This window comes from Centropristis striata, chromosome 1 (genome assembly GCF_030273125.1).
Source record: "Centropristis striata isolate RG_2023a ecotype Rhode Island chromosome 1, C.striata_1.0, whole genome shotgun sequence".
NCBI lineage: Eukaryota > Metazoa > Chordata > Actinopteri > Perciformes > Serranidae > Centropristis > Centropristis striata.
Genome location: NC_081517.1, coordinates 18,930,035 through 18,953,253, shown reverse-complemented (window position 1 = coordinate 18,953,253; position 23,219 = coordinate 18,930,035). Strand labels below are relative to the sequence as shown.

Genomic DNA, 23,219 nt, shown 5'->3' with positions numbered 1-23,219 from the left:
AATTCAATAAAGGAGAAAACAATAACTCTTTTAGTCATCTGATCTGACAGTAGGGCAGTAACAGGAACATTTGGTCATCATGATTCATTACCTGATTTAAATACTACAGACAAACTACTTGTAGAAACAGGAATAAAATCTCCAATGGCAGCACTAATGCAATTATTCATTCAATAAAAATCATTACTTTAGATAAATATGTATAATCTGACTGATGAATAAATCATTACGCTTCTTTTGCAGATTTGTCTCCTTCTCTTTTCTTATTTTCCTTTCAAAATAAATTTTGGCTCATTGAGGAAAAGTCACACAGTCCTGTACAGCTGCAATGCCACAGTTATTATTATCATATCAGACATACTGTAGCAGATTTTTTCACAGCTCTATAGGTGTTATTTCTATCACTGGTTTTTCAACCCACAGATCAGTATCAATATTAATCAGTATTTGAGCAGCAGCATCTATTAGGTTTGTTTCTTTTCATTTATACTTCAAATCAAATAGACTTCCATTTTCAATGTCAAAATTCAGCAGGGGGAAAATATGCAGGCATTTCAGCTTTCTCGGTGTCGGTGTTTCAGTGAGGCACGTCTGACAACAGGTAGCCACTTGGCGCACCTGTTGGGAATACTTTGAGTGACAGGTGAAAAGTTTAAAGGACTTAAAAAACATGAAAATGAAAGACTATTGTACAATGAGGGAGGGATAGTCTGATCATATGTGCATGTGCATATTTCTCCCTGTGTTTAAGTTTCACACAAACTAAAAGGAACCATCTTATTTAATTGTCCCCCTACTTAATTATCACTACACATTCGAGATTGGAGATGCTGTCCATCATGAGTAATTGCCGTCTCCATCTTCACGGAGCTAAGATGTGAGGAAGAGACGTGGGTGAGGGAAGCAAGGAGCCACATTAGCCAAATGGAAAGAGCCCTGAGAAAATGCTGGAGGGACAACATATCCCATCTGGCCTGGGAACGCCTCGCAATCCCACAGGAGGACACGGAAGATGTGGCTGAAGGAATGTACGTCTGGGCTCCTCTGCACAGTTTGCTGGCACTGCGACCCTGATAAGCAGCATAAAATGGAGAGAGAAAGTTGGAGAATGAGTCTTTTATTCCCCCTACATTTTGGCCTCCTGTCAACAGTTAAAAGACAGCTTTTTTGTTTTTTTTCCCTGAAAATTGAGCCTTTTAAAATTGTCTGGCTGAATTTGAGCCAGTGTGGAAGGAGAGAACAGGAGTTTTTCTGTAATCGTCTTGAAGGAAGATCAATGTTTAGCCTGTGCATTATATGTATGACACATGACTGTACTGCAGCAGGAGGATAAAGGATTTTTCAAATAAACCCCTTTATATCTCTTCTTTATGCTCAACACTTAGATGTCTTTTTGCTCTGAAATCCTCCCCATAAACTGCCTGCTGTGTATCTAGAGGTCTTGGATTTGATATGGAAAAGAAGAGAAGGATAAAAAGAAGTGTCAAAAGTGAAGACAAAAACCTTATCATCTCGTCAGAACATCACACCCCCACACACAAACACAACAACACATCCAGGAAACAGGCTTGGCAGCCAGTCAAACACTTTATGTGTCTAATACTTCCCTGCTGCCTTCCAATCAGGACCTAAATACTTTTCCAACATCACTTCAAAACACTTTTACAGAGTTTTTTTGGCATTTGTTTTTGCATAAGAGAAAAGTGTGAAAATTTCTTGTGTTGACATTAATTTTGTCCGCTTTATCCTCACTGATTGGTATTGGCATCATTATTTGCACAAGTTCATTAATATGCATTAAAAATTGTTCTTGACAAAATGCTCAAAATGTCACGGCCTGTAAGATAGTAAACATTTTACCTGGCTAATCCCTCCCCTGCCATGTGTCCTCCTTCATCTTAATCGCCCTCTAATCTCTCCCCTCCTGTTTCACTCTTTTATCTCTCTCCCTCTCTCTCCCTAACCTTTACCTCCCTTTTACTTCACTTTGCTCATTCCTCTCATCCCTCCCTCCCAAAGGGGAAAATGCTAATGTGCATAAGCCATCTTTTTCTCTCTATTTCCTCCCCTTTTCTCCTCTATCTCTCTGAAGCCCTCCGTCTATCTGTCCATCTTAATCTCTCTGTTTGACCTCCTCTTTTCCCTCTCCCTTGTTCCCTTTCCCCCAAAGGTATAAAAATACTGTTTAGTTATTGATAAACTTACTGTAGCTGCACATCACATAAATATTCACCAGTTCTGCCTCTCAGTGCAAAGGCAAAAGCTTATGACTGTGAAAACCCCCAAGGAGCAACAAGCGTGCACACAAACACACACACAAGCTAAGTGCATAAAAACTTAAATACAGACCCCAGAGCCCCGTGATGTTGTTAAGAAGATGCTCGGCAAAAGATGAAAGGCAGAATGGGGAGGCGGAAAAGCTCTCTATTTGGGGAAGTAAGGGGTAGTGTGTGTGTGCGTTTTAATTTGTTTGTTTGTTAGTGGACCTCCTATGGAGCCTCTCCGTCCATATCATATAGGTTCTCATGCTTATAAATATTGAATATATTATTCTATAATGTTAGATTAATGAGCTTCTTGTTAAATCTGTTATGTTTGCTGCTTTGTATTTTAAGGGAATAGATTGACATTTTTAAAAATAAGCTTATTCGTTATCTTGCAGAAACGGCAAGAATCGTCTATTCTGTGAATATGTAGCTAAAGTCAGCAAACGGTTAGCTAAGCGATTGCCAGGTAGCCAAAGGAGACTCCAGGATGTTACTGGTACTGGCCGAGCAAAAACAGTCACAGGCACATAACCCTCCTGCAAAGCCGCAAATTGTTGTTTTAATACTGCAGTTTTTGAAAGGCTAAAACAAATGAGATATACTATGTTAATTAGTGAGTTTCAGAGGTGCTGATAGGTGGATTTAATTTAATTTGGACTAACCCAGGCTCGCAGTTTTTCCAGTTTCAAGTCTTTGTGCTAAGCTATGATAATGCCTGTAGGTTCATAATTACCCTACAGACATGAGTGTGGTATCAGTCATCTCCAATGTCTTCTAAAAGGTGAAGAACTGGATTTCCCATAATCTTAACAATAATAATAACAATAAGAAAACCTTAAATGTATATAGTGCCTTTTAAGAAACCAGAGGACGCTTTACAAGGGACATAACTAAAAAAGTGGGCACTGGGTTGATGGGTTTAACTGAGGCATTGGTGAACATAAGGTGGTAAGGAGTTTATTGAAAATGTCTAGGGATGCAGCATTGCGGATATCGCTTGGGAGAGAGTTCCAGAGGGTGGGGCCTGCAGTGCTGAAGGCACGGGCTCCAGAAGTTTTAAGTTTGGTGTGGGGGGTAGAGAGGAGACCTGCATCAGAGGATCGCAGCTTCTGGGACCCCTGTGTAGGGGTGGAGGAGATCAGTGAGGTATAGTGGGGCTGCGGCGTGTAGGGATTTGTAGGTCAGGAGGAGGGGTTTGTAGTGGATGCGTGACTTGATTTGGAGCCAGTCAAGGTGGATGAGGGCGGGGTGATGTGCCGCCAGCAGTGATGCCGCTAACGCACTACTTAGTAATGCGTTACTCTAATCAGACTACTTTTTTTTACTGACTACTGTTGAATCTCGGGGTGACGTAGGCTACATGACAAATCACGTTTCCACATGAGGAGGTCAACTCACGTGTAATAGGCTACAGTGACACAAACGTAAACAATGGAGGGAGGAGAGAGATATGTGTTTTCCAACTGGAAATACAGCGATTACTTTGACTTTGTGTCAGCAAAAGATGGCAACATAAAGGTTCATTTTACACTTCAAAAATACAAGTCCAATTTAAAAAAACATGGCGCAGCCACACTGAAAGAGCAAGTCCCACCCGATGTGAAGCAGAGAGCTGCTAATGCAGGAGGTCCCCCACCTTCCAAACAACGAAAAACTGGACTTTGGTTCAAAACTGATAAGTGGAGGAGAGCTGAATAATAGAAGAAATGCTGCCCTTAAACACTGTTGACTCGCCCTCGTTTCATGGCATTATAAACAAGATCCCTACTGTCAGTGCCCCCGAGCTGCCTCACAGAACATCTTTTTCTTCTTACCTGGATAAGGAGTATGCAGAGATGGAGAGAAATCTGAAGGCTGCGCTGAGTGAGGTCGACTTTGTGTCAACTACCGCGGATACTTGGACAGCTCTACATTAGTAGCGTGGGGGGGGGTAAATCTAAAGTAAATCTAACTTAGTTACTTTTAAAAACAAGTAGTCGATAACGTAACTAAGTTACTTTTAAAAGGAGTAATCACTAATCCATTACAGCAGAGTTCTAGATATACTGGAGCCTACTCGGGATTTGCTTGAAAACCCTGATAGGACTCCATTGCAGTAGTCTAGTTCTTGAGATGAAAGAGATTTTTGTGACGGATTTGATGTGGCATCGGAAGGAGAGGGAGTCCAGAATGAACCCTTGGTTGTGGATCTCAGTGGTTGGGGAGATGGAGCAGTTGTCCACAGTGAGGAAGAGATCTCCAACCTTTCGCAGCAGTGCCTTGGGGGCCATAACGAAGAGCTCTGTCTTACTGCTGAGTTTGAGGAAGTTAATTTGAGTTTTGAGGAGGGTGAGAGAGTTGAGACCGAGGGATAGAGCACCATGGTGTCAAGGGGAACAGAGGTCAGGTGCCCAGCTCGCTGGTTAATCAGGGGGGTTGGTGATTAACTAGCTGGTTCCTTAAGGCAGCCATTCTCAACCTTGGGGTCCCGACCCCAATTGGGGTCGCGAGATGATTTCTAGCGGTCACCAAATCATTTTGGAAAAAATATAAATGCACAAAATTAATATTGAGTCACATCATTTCAGATAGGGAGATGTTTTAGTTGTTGTCTGCTTCATTATTTGTCCAAAATTCGTCATATCAACTGAGTTTGTATGATCTGAACTGTGTGAACCGTGTGAGATTCTGTTCAGTGAGCACAGCGGAAAAAATAAACAAACAAAAAGAAAAAAAACTGGTGCTGGAAAAATGGAGCGATGGCTGCAAAGAAAAGCTCCAGACTGGGTCAGCAGCAGCAGCAGCAGCAGCAGCAGGGGTCCCAAGGTTGACCAGCAGAAAGCCTAAAGGGACCACCAGCCGAGAAACAGGGGGCAGTGGGGCCTACACCGGCTAGGCTCTGTAAATATCAGCCCGACTTCTTCCATGCATGACAAAAAATACTACAGAATATCCAGTGTTTCATTTGCTCTGAAGTGCTAGTAAACAAAAGCTTGAAATCAGTAAAACTGAAGAGACAAGAGGGTAGGGGGGCCATCCGTCCGGGTTTAGGCTGGAAGTGTCCGGCTTTTAAATGCCCTGTCCGGCTGCAGGCGCAACCTTAAGCCCGACACTCATTTGTCCTCCTTTTAAGAAAATAACAAAAAAGGTCCGCCTTTTGTTACCTTGTTAGTTTAATACTTATTGGCTAAAAATATGTGTCAAAACGCTGTTTCAAAATAAGTAATTTCATTGGTTACATTCGTGTGGTGCCCTATCAACACATGGCTCATTCGAATATTCAAATGAGCCATGTGTTGATCTGCCACAACAAGCGCTCACGCCAGTTGCTACCGCCAGGCTGTCAACCAAGCTCTCAGCGACTGAAAGTCTGAAAATGCCAAAGCGAAAGACCTCCATTAACCCAGAATGGGCAAGAGAACACGGGTTTGTTACAAAAAGTAAGAGGGATGAGTTTCATTATTTTTGTACATTATGTTGAAGCGATGTAGCTATCGAGAGACGTGCTAGCACTGAAAGCATCGAGCTAATCAGAGTACAACTCTGCTCAAAACCGGATCATACCAAACAAATATCTTCTTGCTTGTCCCATGTATGCAAAGTGTCCTCCTTTTTGATGTGAAGGAAATGGCCACCATATAGGGGGGGGGGGTTCACGGACAACATGCATGTGCAGCTGGAGGAGGGTTGTGCCAGGGGAGCAGACCAAATCCAGCGTGTGACCTTTGGAGTGGGTGGGACTTTGAACGTGTTGAGTAATGTTGCAGCAGGTGTAATTAATAATCACTGACCAAATGTTTCAAAAAGGCAGTATTAGGCAGTAGTATGACTGTGTACAATGTGCAGTTAGACACGTAATAAATCTTGCAATGTCCTCAATAGTGAACTTTTCAAACTACAACGAAGAGCTACACCCGAACTGAATCTGCTAAATCCCTGGCAGAGATTACTCCATCATTGTAGTCCATAGAGACAAACAGGAATTGGGAGTGATCTTTGGTCTGATTGCATCATAAAATTGGGGATCATGTGCACATAAAAAACATCAAAACATCTAGTTTAAAACCAGGTTTTATTTGGTGAAAATGACTTCTACTTGAATGTAAAGCCTGTCCTAACTACAGACTAAAAAATAGCCCTTAAAATGCTGTTGAAACAAATAATACATGTGACCTAGATAGCTAAAAGCTTTTGCTTCTCACCACAATTTAGCCAACTTTTCACATCGAAGTCCAACGACACATAAACCCTCAAATCAAAGCTTATTTAGAAAGTTATGAGCAAATGTTGACAGTTTACAGGGTTTAACTACCTATTAGCTTGGTGTTATTAGGAGTCCTGAGCTGCCAATTGCAGACATAAAACCAGTAGTGTCACACCTGATTTAATTGTTTGGATCATTCGTCTCTCATTCCTCAGATCCACAGCCTTTAATTCTCTATAGCTCTTGAGATAATCTTCCCCTTGCATGCTGGTTTGTTGCTGGCAGAGACGCCTGCCAGCAGCCTCATGGCAGAAAACACACACTGATGAGATTAGTACTCCTAATTTAAGAGGTGCAACACATTTAGATTTCCCTCTATAAAAGGCAATACTTATCCAGCCAGGTAATCTTATCTTCTCTCCTGCAAATTTAACACACCAAACTGAAAAAAAAAATGTTGTAAAAGAACTGCCTCCGTTTTTAGTTGTGTAAATATTATGTAAATTTCATCATTAATATTTAAATGTGAGACTCATTCCAGTCACATTCTTTTTTTCTTTTGGACAGCTCAAAGTCGTAATGTGTGCAGTGATGCTGCAGTTTTGCTGGCACCTTCTGTACCAAGCTGTGTGACACTTTTACACAGTGGACATGAAGCCAGTGAATTGACAGCTTCAAGACAAATTTTGTCCTCTTCATGAAAGATGCTTGCGTGTCTGAGTGCAGGCAGGAAACTTCAGCTTGGCATGCGTGAAATCAATGTTTTCACACCAAAGGTTATGTGTTCCCTACAGCGACTGTCTTACAGTGTGTGTGTGTGTGTGTGTGTGTCTGGGTGTCTGACTGTGTTTGTGTGTGTGTGTGTGTATGTGTGTGTGTGTGTGTGTGTGTGTGTGTTTACCTGCAGGCCCTTAGCCGTCAGAGAGCGGGGGTTGGCGACATAAGTGTGTAAACGTCCGTCCACTCCTCTAAGCAACGGTTCAGAGTCTCGGACATACTGCAGGTCTCTGGATGTCCGCAGGTCTACCACCTCCATGGACTGACTCACATTCTGAACCTGACACAAACACACAAACACACACACACGGTTGATATCATGAGTGATTACTGTTAGCAACCTGCATTGCCAGAAATGCTTATGATTGGTTTTGGCTGTTGCTTGATTACTGCCACCTGTTATTTGTTTCCAAACACCTGTTGTTGTTCAATATGGCTGTGTGTTGATATGACAGAATATTTAAAGGGTAAGTTCACCCAAAGTGCAAAAAAGAAGGAGAACTTGAACTTTATGGGTGCGATACTGAGGCATCTAAACGGTATATTTGATGTTAGAATTTTATTTTTTTATTATATTTTAACTTGGCGATGACTACAAAACAGAGTCAACCCTAATTGACCGCAAAATAAAAAATATCCAACTTTTCATCAAAAACAAACGTGGGAAAAAAACTGTTGTCTCAATAGCTAATTTCCCCCTTCAGGACAATTAGGACGGGGATTCATTTTTATAAAAATAAACTGTTTCATTCATATTAAGGCTTAAAGTTATGTATTATTAAGTACGTGGTCACTTTCAGTGTCCTCGCAGATGGCTAACACCACCTCTGTGCCAATATTTTTTGGATAAGCTTGAAGTTTGGAGGAGAAAAGGCACTGTCAAGATGGAAACAGCTGGAGCCACAGAAACCACCCACTTTGAGCGCCCTCTCCTCTATTCAGAAACCTGTGGGCTACGTCATATTTTATACAGTCTATGTTTTTTTTAATCCATCTGAGGGAACGACATGCATGAATCATTAACTAGTGGACAATCTCCTCATGCGCCTCATATCGTATGAAGGCTCTACTTACAACTACACATGCATGCGGCCTACCACAATATCAGTTCACAGATGGATATTATCATGAACACTTCTGCAAAAATTTGTCCAAAACTGATAAATTCAAATTAACTCTGATAAGTGTCAGCAACATATAAAATCTAATTGTGGTAACACCGGATCACAAAATCATTAGGGTTCATCCTCAGGGCAGCATAAATGTCAGTTCAAATATTCATAGTAATCTGATTCTGGAATGTTACAGCTACTGAAATATGATTAGATTTAGCAAAACTGTGAGAACCACAGGCATAATCTCTTCCATCTCAACTTTAAAGCGGGGGCAGCTGAAATCTCCGGAACAGATGGCTCAAAAACTGACAAATAAAACCAAAAATATGTAAGAAAATGTGTTTTGGGGGGAGTTATGTGCACTCTATATTCAAGGGGGTACCGACCTTTAATATTCCATCTACCATGGCTCCACAACATTATGCAAAGTAAGAGATCATATTTCTCTTTGAAGAAGCTTCTCATTAGATCTATTTAAGCAGGAGATTCTCACCTACAGTCTGTTCTGCTCTAAAGAAACAAACACTCCCACGCTTCTTCGCATTAACCACCCTGAAATGCTACCAGATATTTAAAATCTCTTTTGATACTGAATGGAAAAACAAGCATAAAAAACAGAAAACCCATTATAAAAAATGACCCAGATATCTAGAAGTGATATGCAAACAAACAAACAAATAAACAAACACTCAGAAAAAAAAAGCACCCACGCAACTCCAACTGTAACACATGCTAGGGAGGCCGGAGATGAGGGGATAAATCTGTGCAAAACATGCGTAAACACACACACACACACACACACACACACACACACACATTCACACACTCAGCAGGATCTAGGTGTCACTTCCAGAGACACGCTGAGCTAATTAAGATTCATAAATACAGAAGCCTCCCAACAGGAGCAAGAGTGAGGAGAGAGAAGTTATTTCAGAGAGTGTTCATCTTTTTCTTACTCTATTTGTGTAAGTAGAGTACAGGATGCAACACCAGCAGTGAATGAAAATAATCCTCACGATGCTATCGTTAGTGTGCCGCAGTTTGCTTTTACTTTGGCGAGAAAACAGGATGTATATATCTTGATGTGTGAGCCTGGCAGTGGTGCATGCTTTGGGAAATGTTTGCTGGCCTGATGGTGTTCAATAATTCATCAACTTCTGTCACAAATCACCTTTATTTCTCTCTCAGGAAGCACATATACATTGAGAGAAATGTGCTCAGGCAGCCAGATGCCTATGCTCCCATAAAGACACATATATAAATATATATATAAACATCCATGCATACAAATGCTGCACCCTCCAATATAGAACAAAGTGTTTCTTTCACATCCGTCAGTGTTTCCTTTGAGTTTAAACTCTTTTGGCATGTTGAATGACTGGGAGTCTTTAGAGGATACAGCTACTGATGTATCAGGGATACATCTGTCAGTGAAACCTCAGAGTGTGTGTGTCTGTTCATGTGTGTTCCTGCAAGTGTCAAAACAAAGAGACAGTCCAGTGAATATTTCATTCCAGTGCGCTGCCTTTCCCCTGTGCTGCATCGCAATGCTGACCACTGAAACATGCAGAGATGCACTCAGAGTCAAGAGACAAACACAAACAAATACACACACACACACACACACACACACACACCTGTTCAGTCAGCAGGCGTAGTTGTCGACTCCGAGGGTCTCGTTTGCAGAGGTTCCGTGCCGGAGCGACCACCGTGCAAACACACCTGCCGTCAGGATCTGAAGCTGTGCTGTAAACCTGCCAGCCCTCCTCTGAGCCTGGGTACAAACCCTGCACACAAACAAGCTCTGCGTTAATGAAGTCTCTGCAGGAAAGCCATGTCAGCCACGCATTCAACAAAGGAGAGGGTCAACAAAGTAAAACTCAATTTAAATCATGGGGTGTAATTGTTTGCTTCACATTTTTGAGGATATAAACATGATGTCTATTGAACTGTATAAAACACAACTTTGTAAACGCATTTCAGTCGAAGTTTTGCATTCTTGCTGATGCAATGTTTAAATTTGAAGACAATTTTATTGAAACTCATCAACAATTTCTCCAGAAGCCACACAGTCTTTAAGGCCTTGTTAGATTTCATACTTTCTTTATTAAGTCATCATTGGGCGCCTATTTCAGACGGCAAAGAAATTTAGTTCTGACAGCACTGTGGATATAGGTCTGGCTATGTGAGACTAGTCTTATACAAATAAGTCAATAATCATCCATCTTAATTATTGTTTTAAAGTTAAACCAAAATGGCAAAATGTCACATTCTCTAGCTTCTAGAATGTCATGACAGGCTACTTTCGCTTATAAAAAACTAGAGGAGGGATATTCATTGATAACCGATATGGTGGCAGGTATATTGGACTGGAAAGACCTTTTTTAAGTGGATTGTGCACCGATTTATCACCACTCTGCAAATGTAGCCAGAGAGCTCAAATATAAAACTTTATGAAATAATACTGTACATTTTTAAACATTATTATACATTATACAAACAATGTATTACATTGTCAGCCAATTACATAAATGATAACTCATTAAATAAAGAATAAGTAGAAATAAAATAAATAGCTAAATAATCATCATTACTGTTACAGTCAATTTTTGGCTATTGAAAAAAAGAGAAAAAAACATAAATAGCTAACACCATTTCTGAATCACACCAAGCGGCACACATCAGACAGCATATATATCTGTCTGGCTCTATTAAAACAATAAATTAAATTCAACATGGATGTTGGACTATTTTTTGTACAAAACAAGGTATTCAAAGCAACTGCAGGCTTTTGGATCTGTGATAGACAAATGTTTTATTTGTGATAGTGGGTAAGTACTTAATGTACATTTTTATGACATCCTATAGACTAGAATAATTATTGATTAACTGAGAGAATAATCAAGTGATTTACAGATTAGGCAAAGCGATCACGATTGTGACGCCTTTTAAATATACCTTGTGTAGTGTTTCCAACTCTTTTTTCCAAAATATAAGTAGCTAGCACTAGCTCCAAGAATCAGATGACGCCTTATGCTCATTTGTTGATGTCATTGCGCGTAATTTGCATGAAGCAAAATGAGAGAGATAGCCTGTGGTGTTGGCAGAGGAGCAGTGGGCTGTGATTTGTGACTTTGAGCAGCACATATGGGAATATATTACAGTGTAATATATTACCTGCTTTTACCCTGATGGTGTAATTAAGTTGCTAAATTTGCTGCTAGTTGCTTTTTGGAAATAAAAACGCTAGCAGGGTCTGAAAAGGTGTTAAATCTAGCAAGAAAGGTGCCAAGTTGGCCACACTGACCTTGTGCACAATGATTGCCAAGTTTTTCTGGAAAGTAATTTCCAGCTACCTCTAAAACATTGCAGCTCGATTTGATTTATAAAATCTAAATTGTGTCCCTTTCCGTCGAGTTGTATGAGATAATTCACTCAGATATCATACTGTAAGTTCATCAAATGTACCATCTACCATATTGTGCAAACATCACAAGCTCTATGAGCACTGGCAAGCCTGTTATGGAATATTCTGCCCTCAAATCACATCCCTCAGGACCTCTTTTCCTTCAGGCTGCTTACAACTCACAAACAGTATATAATATATAGTATCAGTGTACAGAAGTGTTATATATATAGACATGCAGGAATCCTCATAAAAATGTCTGTCTTTTGATTTGAAGGTGACAGATTTTTTTTTTTTACATTAATAAGGCAGCAATACTTAAGTGACTGCTAAAGCTTTATTTGACTGACCTTCATGTGTTTGCTGTTTATCATTTTGTGTGAATCTCTTTTGTGTAAAAAAAGAAAGAACCCAATGAGTCATAATACTGAAGCAGTTTCTTTTGTGCATTTTTAACACACATTTGCTCAGCTTCTCAGCATGGTATTCAGGTCAGGTTGTTGTTAGAAGTCTGGGCAAATATTTCCCTTTCAAAAATGTTTAACTACATCTTGCTGGTGAATCTCAGCGGGATTTCAGGAGCTCTTGACTGGACACATATTGTGATTTAAGAGCACAACAATATTAAAATGGATTGTGCATGTTCTACCCACTTTATTGTACTTGACTGGACCAAAGACAGCTGTGTCTAAATTAGATATTTCTCGTGTGCAGCTAAAATCAGCTGTGACATCTCCCACATGCCTGTGTCCAGGAAAGCTAGCAGCAGAACTGGAGATTTTCCACCCCCTGCATCCACAGCCGGAGCTGCTGTTCTCGCTGGCAAAAAGTCACCGACTCCCCAGAGCACCCATAAATCTGAACAAAAACATGATTTCTCACTACTCACAGTCCATACTAATGCACGACTTCACTTCGATTCGAGCTGGAACCATTTCATTCATATGTTCAATACACATTTCATCAAGATACTGTGTGTGTTCTTTAGACAATACCATTTTTCTTTCACCAAACAATCAAGTTATGCATATAATGTTGTTACTTGAATAGGCTTTCGCCTTTGTTTATTTCCACCTTTGTTGTTCAGACAAAAAAGATCCCAGAATAATATGGAAGCAAATTATAGTAGTAGTACCTTGCTTCATTTGTTATTTTTTATTATTCTGAATTAATGTCGTGACACTGTCCCCTCTATTAATTTTTCATTAGGTAATTTCAAGAGGTGCATTCAAGTTGTTTTTTTAGGGTTCATATATTCAGATAAAAAATTAAAAGCGTCCAATATTCAAAAAGCTTTATTCACTTGAAATTCTGATTTAAATCATGGCCATACATTTATGAAAAATTCAAACTTTAGGGCATCCAAGGATACTTGGTCTCTTGATCTCTCTTGAATTCCAGGTAAATTATACACTTTGATCAGATGACTGACAGAAGGGTTAGGTGGATTCCATTCAGACTTGATTAATTATCCATGGTGGCCGGGATGTTAAAACATTCATGTTGAATTTTAGTGTCTGCACTTAACCATCCAATTTAGACACAGGTTGCTTCTAGATCAGGACAACCTAAAAAATGAACACTTTAATCCCAAAACAACTTAAAGTTGCTATTGATCTTATTCTTTGCCTGAACTAGGGTGCTTCCACATTGCATAATTTTGTAATCTTTCTTCCATTTTTGAGCGAAAAGTGGAATAACTTTGCTTAGCGTCACCAGCTTTATCACCCTTTATCCAAAAAACCTGCTTTTAAGCCTAAAAAACTGTTATTAAGTCTTCATTCTTTGTCAGGCAAGAAAGTAGATTCCCAATACGTTATCAGTTTGTCCAAATAATGCCAACTGCAGGTTTAAATTGTAGTTTTTGAAAGTGCACCACTTGAAATGAAGTTTTTCAGTAGCAGCCTAATTTCAGTGGCATTTTAAGTGCCACATTAATGACTTCAGTGGTTGTTTCAAGGTATTCAGTTGAAAAAATTGTGGAAATACTTTAGAATGAGAACAACATTTATTTGCTGATGTGATTTTCAAGGCTGCAGCAAGACACATTCATTCATCAATAGTCCCTAAAATACCACCTAAGTTGTTATATAATGACACATGTTTCTTTTTTTAATGTTTTGGGGTTATTTGGAACCTCATTAGGTAGTGCTGAGGTGACAGCAATTGTTCCCTGAGGCCTAAACGTTTGACCCAATTCACAACACATTACATTCGGGGGGACATGTGAAATTGTGAGCTCATTTTGGTGGGATTTAACTAGGTCTTCAGTTTGACCTACTTACAGTAGTGTTCACATTTAAGAACAATGTAAAGGCACGCTGAGCTCAACCTGACACACACCAGCCTGTCACAGTAATCTGGCTGAGAAGCTGCCCTACAAACCCTGAAAAGAATAACGACAGAGCAGGAAGCTGGGAGGATAGAGACGTGAGGGGAGGTATGGGAGGGGGAGGTGGAGGCCTGGAGGGAAACATCTGATAAATCAATCAGCTGGGTTTGGTGTGGTAACCTTGAAGTCCCATTACAATGGAGCTGATGGAGGTGGAGGGGTGGGGGTTTCAAACAGAAGGACGTGGATGGGTTGAGAATATAAGCATCGTTTGTGCCTACTGCTCGATGTAATTAAACAGAGGAGGACATACGGCACCTAAGGGCTCATTTCACACAAGGGAAAAATGATAAAAATCTACTCAGGCAGCTCAGCTGATTGTGATCAGAGCAAATATATAGAGAGAGCGAGAGCAGAGAACTAACAGACCCGAATTCCTGCAAGAATTCAGCAGATAAGAGGCATAGATGGGACAAAATGCAATACTGAAAAAAAGTGTAACAGCCTATTTCATACACAAAGTCTAAAAGTCGAGATGTTGTCATTAGAGGCGGAACAGTTCTATTAAAAAAATCTGTTTGGTTCGCTGGTTACAGTTCAGGGTCTTTCTGTATTGTACAGTTCATTTTGGCCTCGCAGATTCAAGTCTAAAAGGACTGCACAGAAAAAAATGTTAGAAAAGCTTTTTGAGGAAAAATGGCCTTGTGCTGACAACTCAGTGAAACTTCATTGTCGTGGAAGAGGTGTGAGTGCAGCTGTCAGTCTTTGAAATGGCAAGTGGGAAGACAAAGTACAGTTCAAGAACTTGGATTTAATGTTACCTATGACAATGGCGGGAAGAAAGTGTGCCGTGTGCTAGCAGCAATACTTCTAATATGATGGCAAATTTATGAAGATATCACGCCGGTGTTTCTGTTGACAGCACAGGGGGGGAGACAGTTGGATAGGAAAGAACAACTCCTTCTACTTACAGCATCTATACAGCTTTTTCATGCAGATTTAGACCGACAGATTCAATTTTTATATTGAAATTGTGAAAAAAAATTCAGAATTCCCAAAAACAAAACTTTCCTTAGAAATATTCCAGTGCAAAAGCATGAAAAAATAACACAAAGCCCACTTTTATATAACTAATAGTGCTAAATAACAACCAGTTTTGAACACAACAAGGGGTCAAACCAGTTGGCAGAGTAAATGTAAAAACCAAAGGTCTGAATTTAGACATTTTTGAACCACAGATTTGTAGCATTTCAACTGTAAGTGCTCACACACTGACAAACTGATATACAGTAACAAAACAGCTTAAGATTTAAGAGATTTTCTGTCTGTCATCTTTTAACATAGCAAGGAGTAGAAACACTGCCCCTCTAAAACCTCCATCTGTTCTCAGCCAGTTCTTTTGTGTGTTTGTGTGTAGGCGTCTACTTGCATGAGACTGCATGCACTTTGCTGAACTTGCAAAGTACTGCCACATAGCAGCTGTGAGGTGCCTCTCCAGCCAGAGAGCTAAATCATGCAAAGCCCCAGCACGCACATAAACACAAACACACGCACACTCAGGGACACAGTATGTATAAAGAGTTAAAGAGACCTATATGTGTAGCGGTCCAGCATCTACCAGCATGTCTGAGATGCCAAGGTGTTGCCAGGGCAACAAATCGCTGGCTGTCCCACGGGTGAGTCAGCCTTCCCCAGGAGAAATATCACCCCAGTAAGTCAGAGAGAGCGCAATCCTATTACCCCTCTTCTGTGTGTGTGTGTGTATGTGTGTGTGTGTGTGTGTGTGTGTGTGTGTGTGTGTGAGTAAGTGCGTGTGTGTGTGTAGCAGGGGATGCAGACTGTACATGTGTTCTTTATGACTCATATAAACAGATGCATTATTTATTTATTAGTGCTATTTATTCTTCATATTGACAACACCCTGTGCTCTTTTTTCCCAAATGTACTAAATCTGTCCCTCTAAGCATCTTTTCTTTTTTCTCTTTCTTAGTCTCTGCTCTATTTTCTGCACCAATGAACAGATAAAATATCTGCTGCTTGTACTATAGGCTAAATGTTCCTGATTGTTTTGATCCCTAAATTTGACTTCCTTTTTCCTTGTTATTCTAGATTTTGTAATTTGTTTTGCTGCAATTCAAAAGCAGCAATTTCTCTAATCAAATGTCACATTAGAAAGCTTTTGCAAGTGCGAGTGTCAATGTGAGTGTGCACAGAAAGAACACAAGATAACTTCAGCTGCTGGTCCACAAAAAACATCTTCTGTGCTGTTAAACTGAAGAGTATAAAAAAGACAAACTTGCTGGCAAAATGCCTTGCTTTAGAAAAAAAAATCATGCAATGTGTGTGCATGTGTGTGTATATAGTGTGAATATATAGTACAGAATACATACACTGACGATCCGCTCATGTGTGCCCTCAGGGGAAATGACGGTTCCATTGAGCCCAACCAGCGACGGCAGAGTCTGGGACATCCAGTTAGTTACCATAGCCATGGTGCTGAGCACCGCGCCAATCTTCAACATGGGAACGCTCATCCTGACACACACACATTCACACACCCCACGCACACAAACAGAAACTCTGGCTGGCTCTCACACACAGTCCAAACTGTTAACAGCAGTCATTCTAAAAACAGTGGGTACACAACATCATGCTACAGGTAAAACGTTGTGTACAAAAGCATGAGTTTGAAGCTCTAGAATCCAAAAAAGCCACAGCCGGGATCGTCCCACTGCTGAAGTCTCCACTCCAACACTGCCACAGGTTAGAGAATAAATCCTGGAGCACAAGACACTCCAGATGCCTCCATGTGAAAACGAATCAAGTCCAAACATCCAACGCTCGGCTCAGGCTGCAGGAGATGCTCCTGGAAACAGCTGGTTGGGTCCTACTGATCTGTGTGTGTGTTCCCTGGACTCCTTCCTTCGCCTGGCAGTAGGACGCTGTGGCTGAGCCAGCGCTGCTCTCTCATTTATCCACTAACTCTCTGCCTCTCCCTCTCTCCACCCTCCCTCTCTTCCTCCCTCCGACACACTCCTCCATCTCTGCCTCTCACTCAGGCTCTCATCTGTTCTCTCAACTTCTTCATCAAATGAGCTTATTTTCCTCTTCAACAATATTTCCGAAATGAGAAGCGGATAATATAAAATGTAATTTAAGATAACAAGAATCTGCTAAAACTGTATCTTCTTTTCTTGTGTCTCCCGTCCTACCCATACTCATTTTCTTCTCAGTTCCTGAGTTCTGACCTCCAATTTTCCATTTTCACCATTATTGCAGTGAATGCATTCCTTTCTTTCCCTCTCTGTCCGTATTCCCCTATTTTCCTTTATATTGATTAAATGCAAACGCCTACATGAAAGCACAATGGTCTGAAATTGACCTGTCCCTGGTCTGTGTGTATGTGTGTGTATGTGTGTGAGTATGTGTGTGTTTATGTGTGTTTAGTGTGTGCATATGTGCTTCATGTGGATTACAGACTGATGCAACACTGCCCCCATGTGGCCAGTGTTCCCATGCCCCAAACTCAGTATGCAAGCTGTTTTACACTAGATTTGATCAAAACATGAGATGATGTACAAGATGTTCAGAGGATGTTTTATTTGATGTGTGTTTGCAGCGTTTCCATGGGAGCAACATTCTCCCAAAATAAAATCCAGCCAATGTGCCACATGAGTATTTGTGTGTCGACCTGCCAAGGGACTGCAGATCAAACAGAACTAGTAAATCGGCTTCGGAGAAGAAATATGGCCAAACTCCACACTTCATAGTAAGTGTACGCAGTATATACTATTTAAATACTGTTGTTTTTGCAGTAAGTCTATGAATAATTAATACACTAAACTTTGTATTGACGCTGCAGATTGAACTTCACAAATTGACAGCAAAATGTTGTTTTTCATTAGAATACAGTATTGTTCTTTTGTATTTGGTTCCTGACAATGAATAAATAAAAACAAACATTTAAAAGCGGAAACAATGAGTCAATGAGACCGAAAAATATTTGGAAAATATTGATCATTATAATTATTGATACATTTTTTAGTCAGTATTTCATTAAAAAAAATGCCACACTCACTTTGCCACAAACTGGGCATGCACATTTGTTGAAGGTGACACAGTAAGGGAATTACTACGAAGCTTTGTTAATGCACAACATAGAAAATACTAAATCGTGCTCTATGTTATATGGGCTATGCATAAACAAATAATGTATGTATTCCTTTTATCTGCTAAAAATTACAGACAGAGAAGTTACTTATGTTTGGGGTCAAGGAGACTCAAGAGACCTTTGTAATGTATAAACTGTAATAAAATCCAATAATTGAAATCCAAATAGACTAATTGGTATTTTTACAGGTAGAGTTGTGTAAATTCACAGTATTTAACCGGTTTTGGTTTTAAATCGATTGATCCAATAAACAGTGGGGGGAATAACAATTAGCCAATCAGTCCTTGTCAAGCTGTGTGCCGGAAACAAGGAGGAGCAATCACAACAATGGTGATCGCTAAAGACAGGATAGATCCTGGCTGCTGCTATCGTGGCTGCTTCAGTGTCAATTCACAATGACGTTAGTTTCAAGTGGATATGTTGTTCTCTCGTGATTGGTTTGGGAAAAAAATCTAATCCCACTCCCCCACGGAAATCAGTAAGAGTGAGAGCAATGTAAGACTGAAGATGGAAATGAAATAGAAAGAGCTGAATTTTCTGTTTGATATCAGGGGAAAGTTTTACAGCTACAAACACCAGACAGAAGTAATGCATCCTTTTCTGCACTAGCACTAATCAAGCTGATGAAATTATGTGAAGCACTTTTTTGAGCTAGTAAATAGGGGTTGCGTCCAAGACCCCCCACAGAACATTAGTTTTAATAACTGATGTGTGAGAGCACTTCCTGGTATGATAACAAGACTGCGATGAAACTCAGCTACAAAAGAACACGGCTGCTCTGTGCTTAACGCCTGGAGCGATTATGTGTCGACAATTTAACTAACCAACACTAAATGTTTTATTTTGCCTTTGTTCTCATCAGCAGTTACAAGCTCAGGCTTTCTTGTCTCAGTAAAGAACCCCCAGGATACACATGGATTATACATAAAAAGCCCTTCAGCGAATACGCTGAACTAACATGAATATTTCAATCAGCAGCACTTAGGGGTAACACAGTCTTCAGGAGATGGAGGGCCACAATAGAGCTGACATGACATCTGAGCCGTGTGAAACACCTTCAGGGTACTTATGGTCACTGACTCAGGTAGTGCTCTGTTTGCACTTCTGAGAAATATATAATAATAATTTTTCAAAGCAAAATTGCAAAATGCATCTTAGATGAGCAAATAAGATTAAAAGAGAACCGGAAACCCAGACTAATAAGCCAAAACAATGAGCTTTGGAAAGGGCATATTAAAACCCACAATAAAAGGTAAAGATGTTTTCTCTGAGTACAAAGCCGAGAAAAATAAATTCACAATCATGTGATTTTAGAGGTAACTGGAAGGAAGACTCTGAACATGCTGGCAACTCCTCTAGCAGCAACTATTATATTTATCTAGTCCTTTTTATGCTGTTGATGTATGAGGCATTTCATTTTTTTGGACACAGCGTAGAAAAAGGCTCAAAAAGACCCAATTTTCACAAGATGTGCTTTTTGGGAAGTATAAATTAATTTCACATGCAAACAAATGCATGCTTTAATAATTGAATTGGGAATCGAAAAATGCAATAAAAAGAGCTTGCCAAAGTATTACAAGCCTGAACTTCACGTTGTATATGCTTAAAAGTCCAGGTAAAATATTCAGAGTGGAAAATAATGATCTGACAAAAAAAGAGATGAAAGAGATTATCTTATAGAAAGTTATAAATGAATCTCCCTCAACCGTATGCCTGGAGATGTGATGCAAAGTTGGAAAATTTCAATCATTTTGGCTTGTGATGTTTTAACACAAAGATTAGGAGTAGGAGGTGGGGCATCTTCTTACCGTACATGAGCAGACAGTAAACAGCAGCAGCAGCACCCAAAAGGCTTCACGTGGACCCATCTCCATCCTTTTCTCCCCTTCAGGTCTCTCAAGTCTTGACCCAGGTTTGGCTCACCGCAGGCATTAAGACCAAAACACACGCCGTGACCCTGCAGAGCACTTAGGAGACTCCAGCTCCTACCTCAGGTACCACTGGGGACTGTACACCAGCCTTAGTTAGCCTCGGGGTTATGAACTACTGTAGTGGCTTGACTAGAGTGACTGAATCCCCTCTGGCTGTGGAAGAAGAACACAGTCCTGGTGTTGGCTGCATGCTGAGGAAAGCCATTCAGGCGCCAACTGAAGAGGATAACTGTCTTAGAGAAGGTGAAAGAGGGGAAGGAGGAGTTGGAGGGAAGGATGATTATCTGTTACGTCAACACAGGCAGTGGATATACAGTTTAATAGTAGGTGTGTGGTTGCACTTGTGAGTGAAAGATTGCATGTTACCTTTGACCTCATGAAGTTACACTAAGACACTAGTGGGGATATATGTTATGTTTAGAGTCCAGTGTTGTACTAGAGAGATATGGCTGGGTATTATTAAAATCTTGAATTAGGTTGATGCACTGATTAGTCCACTGACAGAAAATTAATTAGTAATTATGTTCATAATAGATTAATTGTCACTTTTCAAGGAAAAACATCAAACAGTCCCTTGTTCCAGCCCCTTAATTGTGCTATTTTTCGTTACATCCATTATTTTTGGACAGCATTAGGAAAATGTTTAAGTCATGCCCCCCTTTTTTCTGACATTTCACACACTGAACTATTGACTGATTAATTAATTAAGCTGCAGCTTTCATTTTTATTCATAGTAGCTAGTGCTGATGCTATCTCTCAGTTTTGGCAATAATATCATAACAACTCACTTTACCTAACAACGGCTAGAGTAAAATGATTTAACTTAGCTAAATAGCTAAATAAGGCAAGTCTACATCTAGAAAAATCATAGTTTGAATCAAAATATTTACAATGGTTAAATAAACATTGTCAAATGTTACTAAATTGAGTATTTCAAACATATTGCGTCACTGTAGACTAAGCTAACCACTAATGCTAATCTTAGCTCACAGTTAGCTATGCTAATCTTTAGCTAGCATGAAACTTTAGCCTTAACTTGTTATGTCATGAAAGTTTAACTAACTGTTGGTGCCTGTTTTAAGTCAAATAATCGCCCAAATTATTGTTTAAGGGACCATAAATGTCCGTTCCAACAAAATTTGGACCAACTGACATTGCTAACACTAGCCACACCGCTAACTGAACTGCTTACCATTAATGGTAATTAGGAGATAAAACGTCTTCCGTTTACTTTTCATCTTGCCTTTCACATCCTCTCTATAGACACTGACATGTATCATCAGTACACAAACTAAAAAAGGAATAAAATATTAAAGAGTGTTGGACCTGCCCTGGTTGAAGCTCAAAGAGTAGCTATAAAATATGCACACTCTCATGCTAGCTCCCGCCCTGGGTGTTGTTAACAACGACGTTACCCCACTTTCATGTCATGACATTTATATTTAATTGTTAAAAATTAGCGACTAAACGCTCCTGGTGCTCATCTGCTTCCTCTCATTAAAGTTTCAGCAGCATTGTTTCCAGTGTTGGATGTACTGTAGATATGTCAGAGTAGACAGAAGAAGAGCAGGGAGAGAAAGATCAGGGTCACCAAAACAGGGTGAATGAGCGGAGAGAGGGCAGAACAGAGACTATGAATGATGTATCCTCCAGCTGTAGTGCACAATGAATACAAAATAGCACACACACACACACACACACACACACACACACACACACACCTCTTAAAACACAATTTCACTGGAGAGTGGAAATGAATGAAAAACCTGGCTCTATGCCATCCCCTAGTCAGCTCCCTGCCAGAGAATTTAGGAATTATCTTTGACTCAAATTTGACGTTTGAGGAGCAAGTACAAGAGGTCTGTGTGCTGCTGACCTAAAGAAAGTTATTCATGCATTCATTTCAATTTGAATTCATCATGTTCTGCACTTTCAAAAAACCACTATGGGAGTTTAACCGCTAATCAGAATTCAACCTTTTACCTGGTACTCAGTTAGAGTGTACTTTTTTATTATCCCTTCAATGGTTTCCGGTTGCTTTCAGAATATAGTTTAAGCTTGTACTGATCAGTTAGGAACCATTAAATAGAGTGGCCTCAACCTTTTCAGACATTTAGTGCATTGTCATATGTACTTCTTTTAATTGATATACCTAATTTGTGGTCTCCAAGTAGCCCATAAAATGTTTTATGAATATAAGAAATAATAGATCAAATGCAGGTCTTAGAGCATAGAGCAACCAAATAGTCATGGAGACATTTTACTTAAGACCATAAAAATCAGCTTGAGGGAAAAGTCAGGGGAAGTCATTAGGATGAGTCCTCACTGCACCATAAAAACTAAAGTTAATGACAATCAATGTAAAAGTTGAGACATTTAACTATAATTACCACCTTGCAGTTGTATGCTTCCGCCAAGCAGTTGCAGTTTACATCCATGTCTGTCAAGACCATAGATTATACTGTATATAAATATATAAATATATAATCTTTATAGTCCATGGTCCAGACTCATGTAGCCATGACAGTGGACAATTCAAACATGGAAGCTTTTGAGGTGGGCAACCAAGATTACTGTCACCCATTGTTCTTGAGTTATGGCGTAAATAATGATCAGAAAAGGGTTTTTGCAAAACATTATGTTGTCAAAGTGAATCTGGCATCACTTCATTTTAACCTACTTTGAAATGTCATCATAATTAGCAACTTCTAGGCACTGGAGGTCACCTAGTGACTGGGTGAATCGGGAATCGGAGGGTTGCTTGTTTGAATCCCAGGACTGACAAGTCAAGGGGTAATGGTGTTTAACTTTCCCCTTAGTGCGACTAATAAGGGATTCTTAATCTGAAATTCTTGAGTTAAGGCCAGAAGTCATAATGGATGTATCTAGCCGTTTTCCATGGTTTTCTTGATATTCATTTTGATTATTATCAAGAAAACCATTAATTAACCATTAAACTCTTATGAGCTATTTTTGTTGTTATAATTATATGTGTGCAAACAAATGTACCTTTAGTTGTACCAGGCATTTAAATGAA

The 23,219-nt window shown here is 39.8% G+C and overlaps 1 protein-coding gene across 3 annotated transcripts in view; it reads right to left on the bottom strand.

The window, feature by feature from the left end:
• Nucleotides 1–21,531, bottom strand: part of LOC131972815 (noelin-2-like) — a 33,668-nt gene extending 12,137 nt beyond the window's left edge. The window contains exons 1-4 of one of the 3 annotated variants that reach the window (XM_059334565.1): nucleotides 21,375–21,531; nucleotides 20,060–20,411; nucleotides 9,980–10,129; nucleotides 7,352–7,507 (exon numbers count right to left, since the gene is read on the bottom strand). In XM_059334565.1, the coding sequence (XP_059190548.1) occupies nucleotides 7,352–7,507; nucleotides 9,980–10,129; nucleotides 20,060–20,125 (372 nt within the window). In that variant the 5' untranslated portion in view covers nucleotides 20,126–20,411; nucleotides 21,375–21,531. Of the gene's footprint in view, nucleotides 1–7,351; nucleotides 7,508–9,979; nucleotides 10,130–16,470; nucleotides 17,026–20,059; nucleotides 20,416–21,374 lie in introns of those variants that run through there. The other 2 variants (XM_059334556.1, XM_059334548.1) reach the window with 2 other exon arrangements.
• Nucleotides 21,532–23,219: the final 1,688 nt, after the last annotated feature.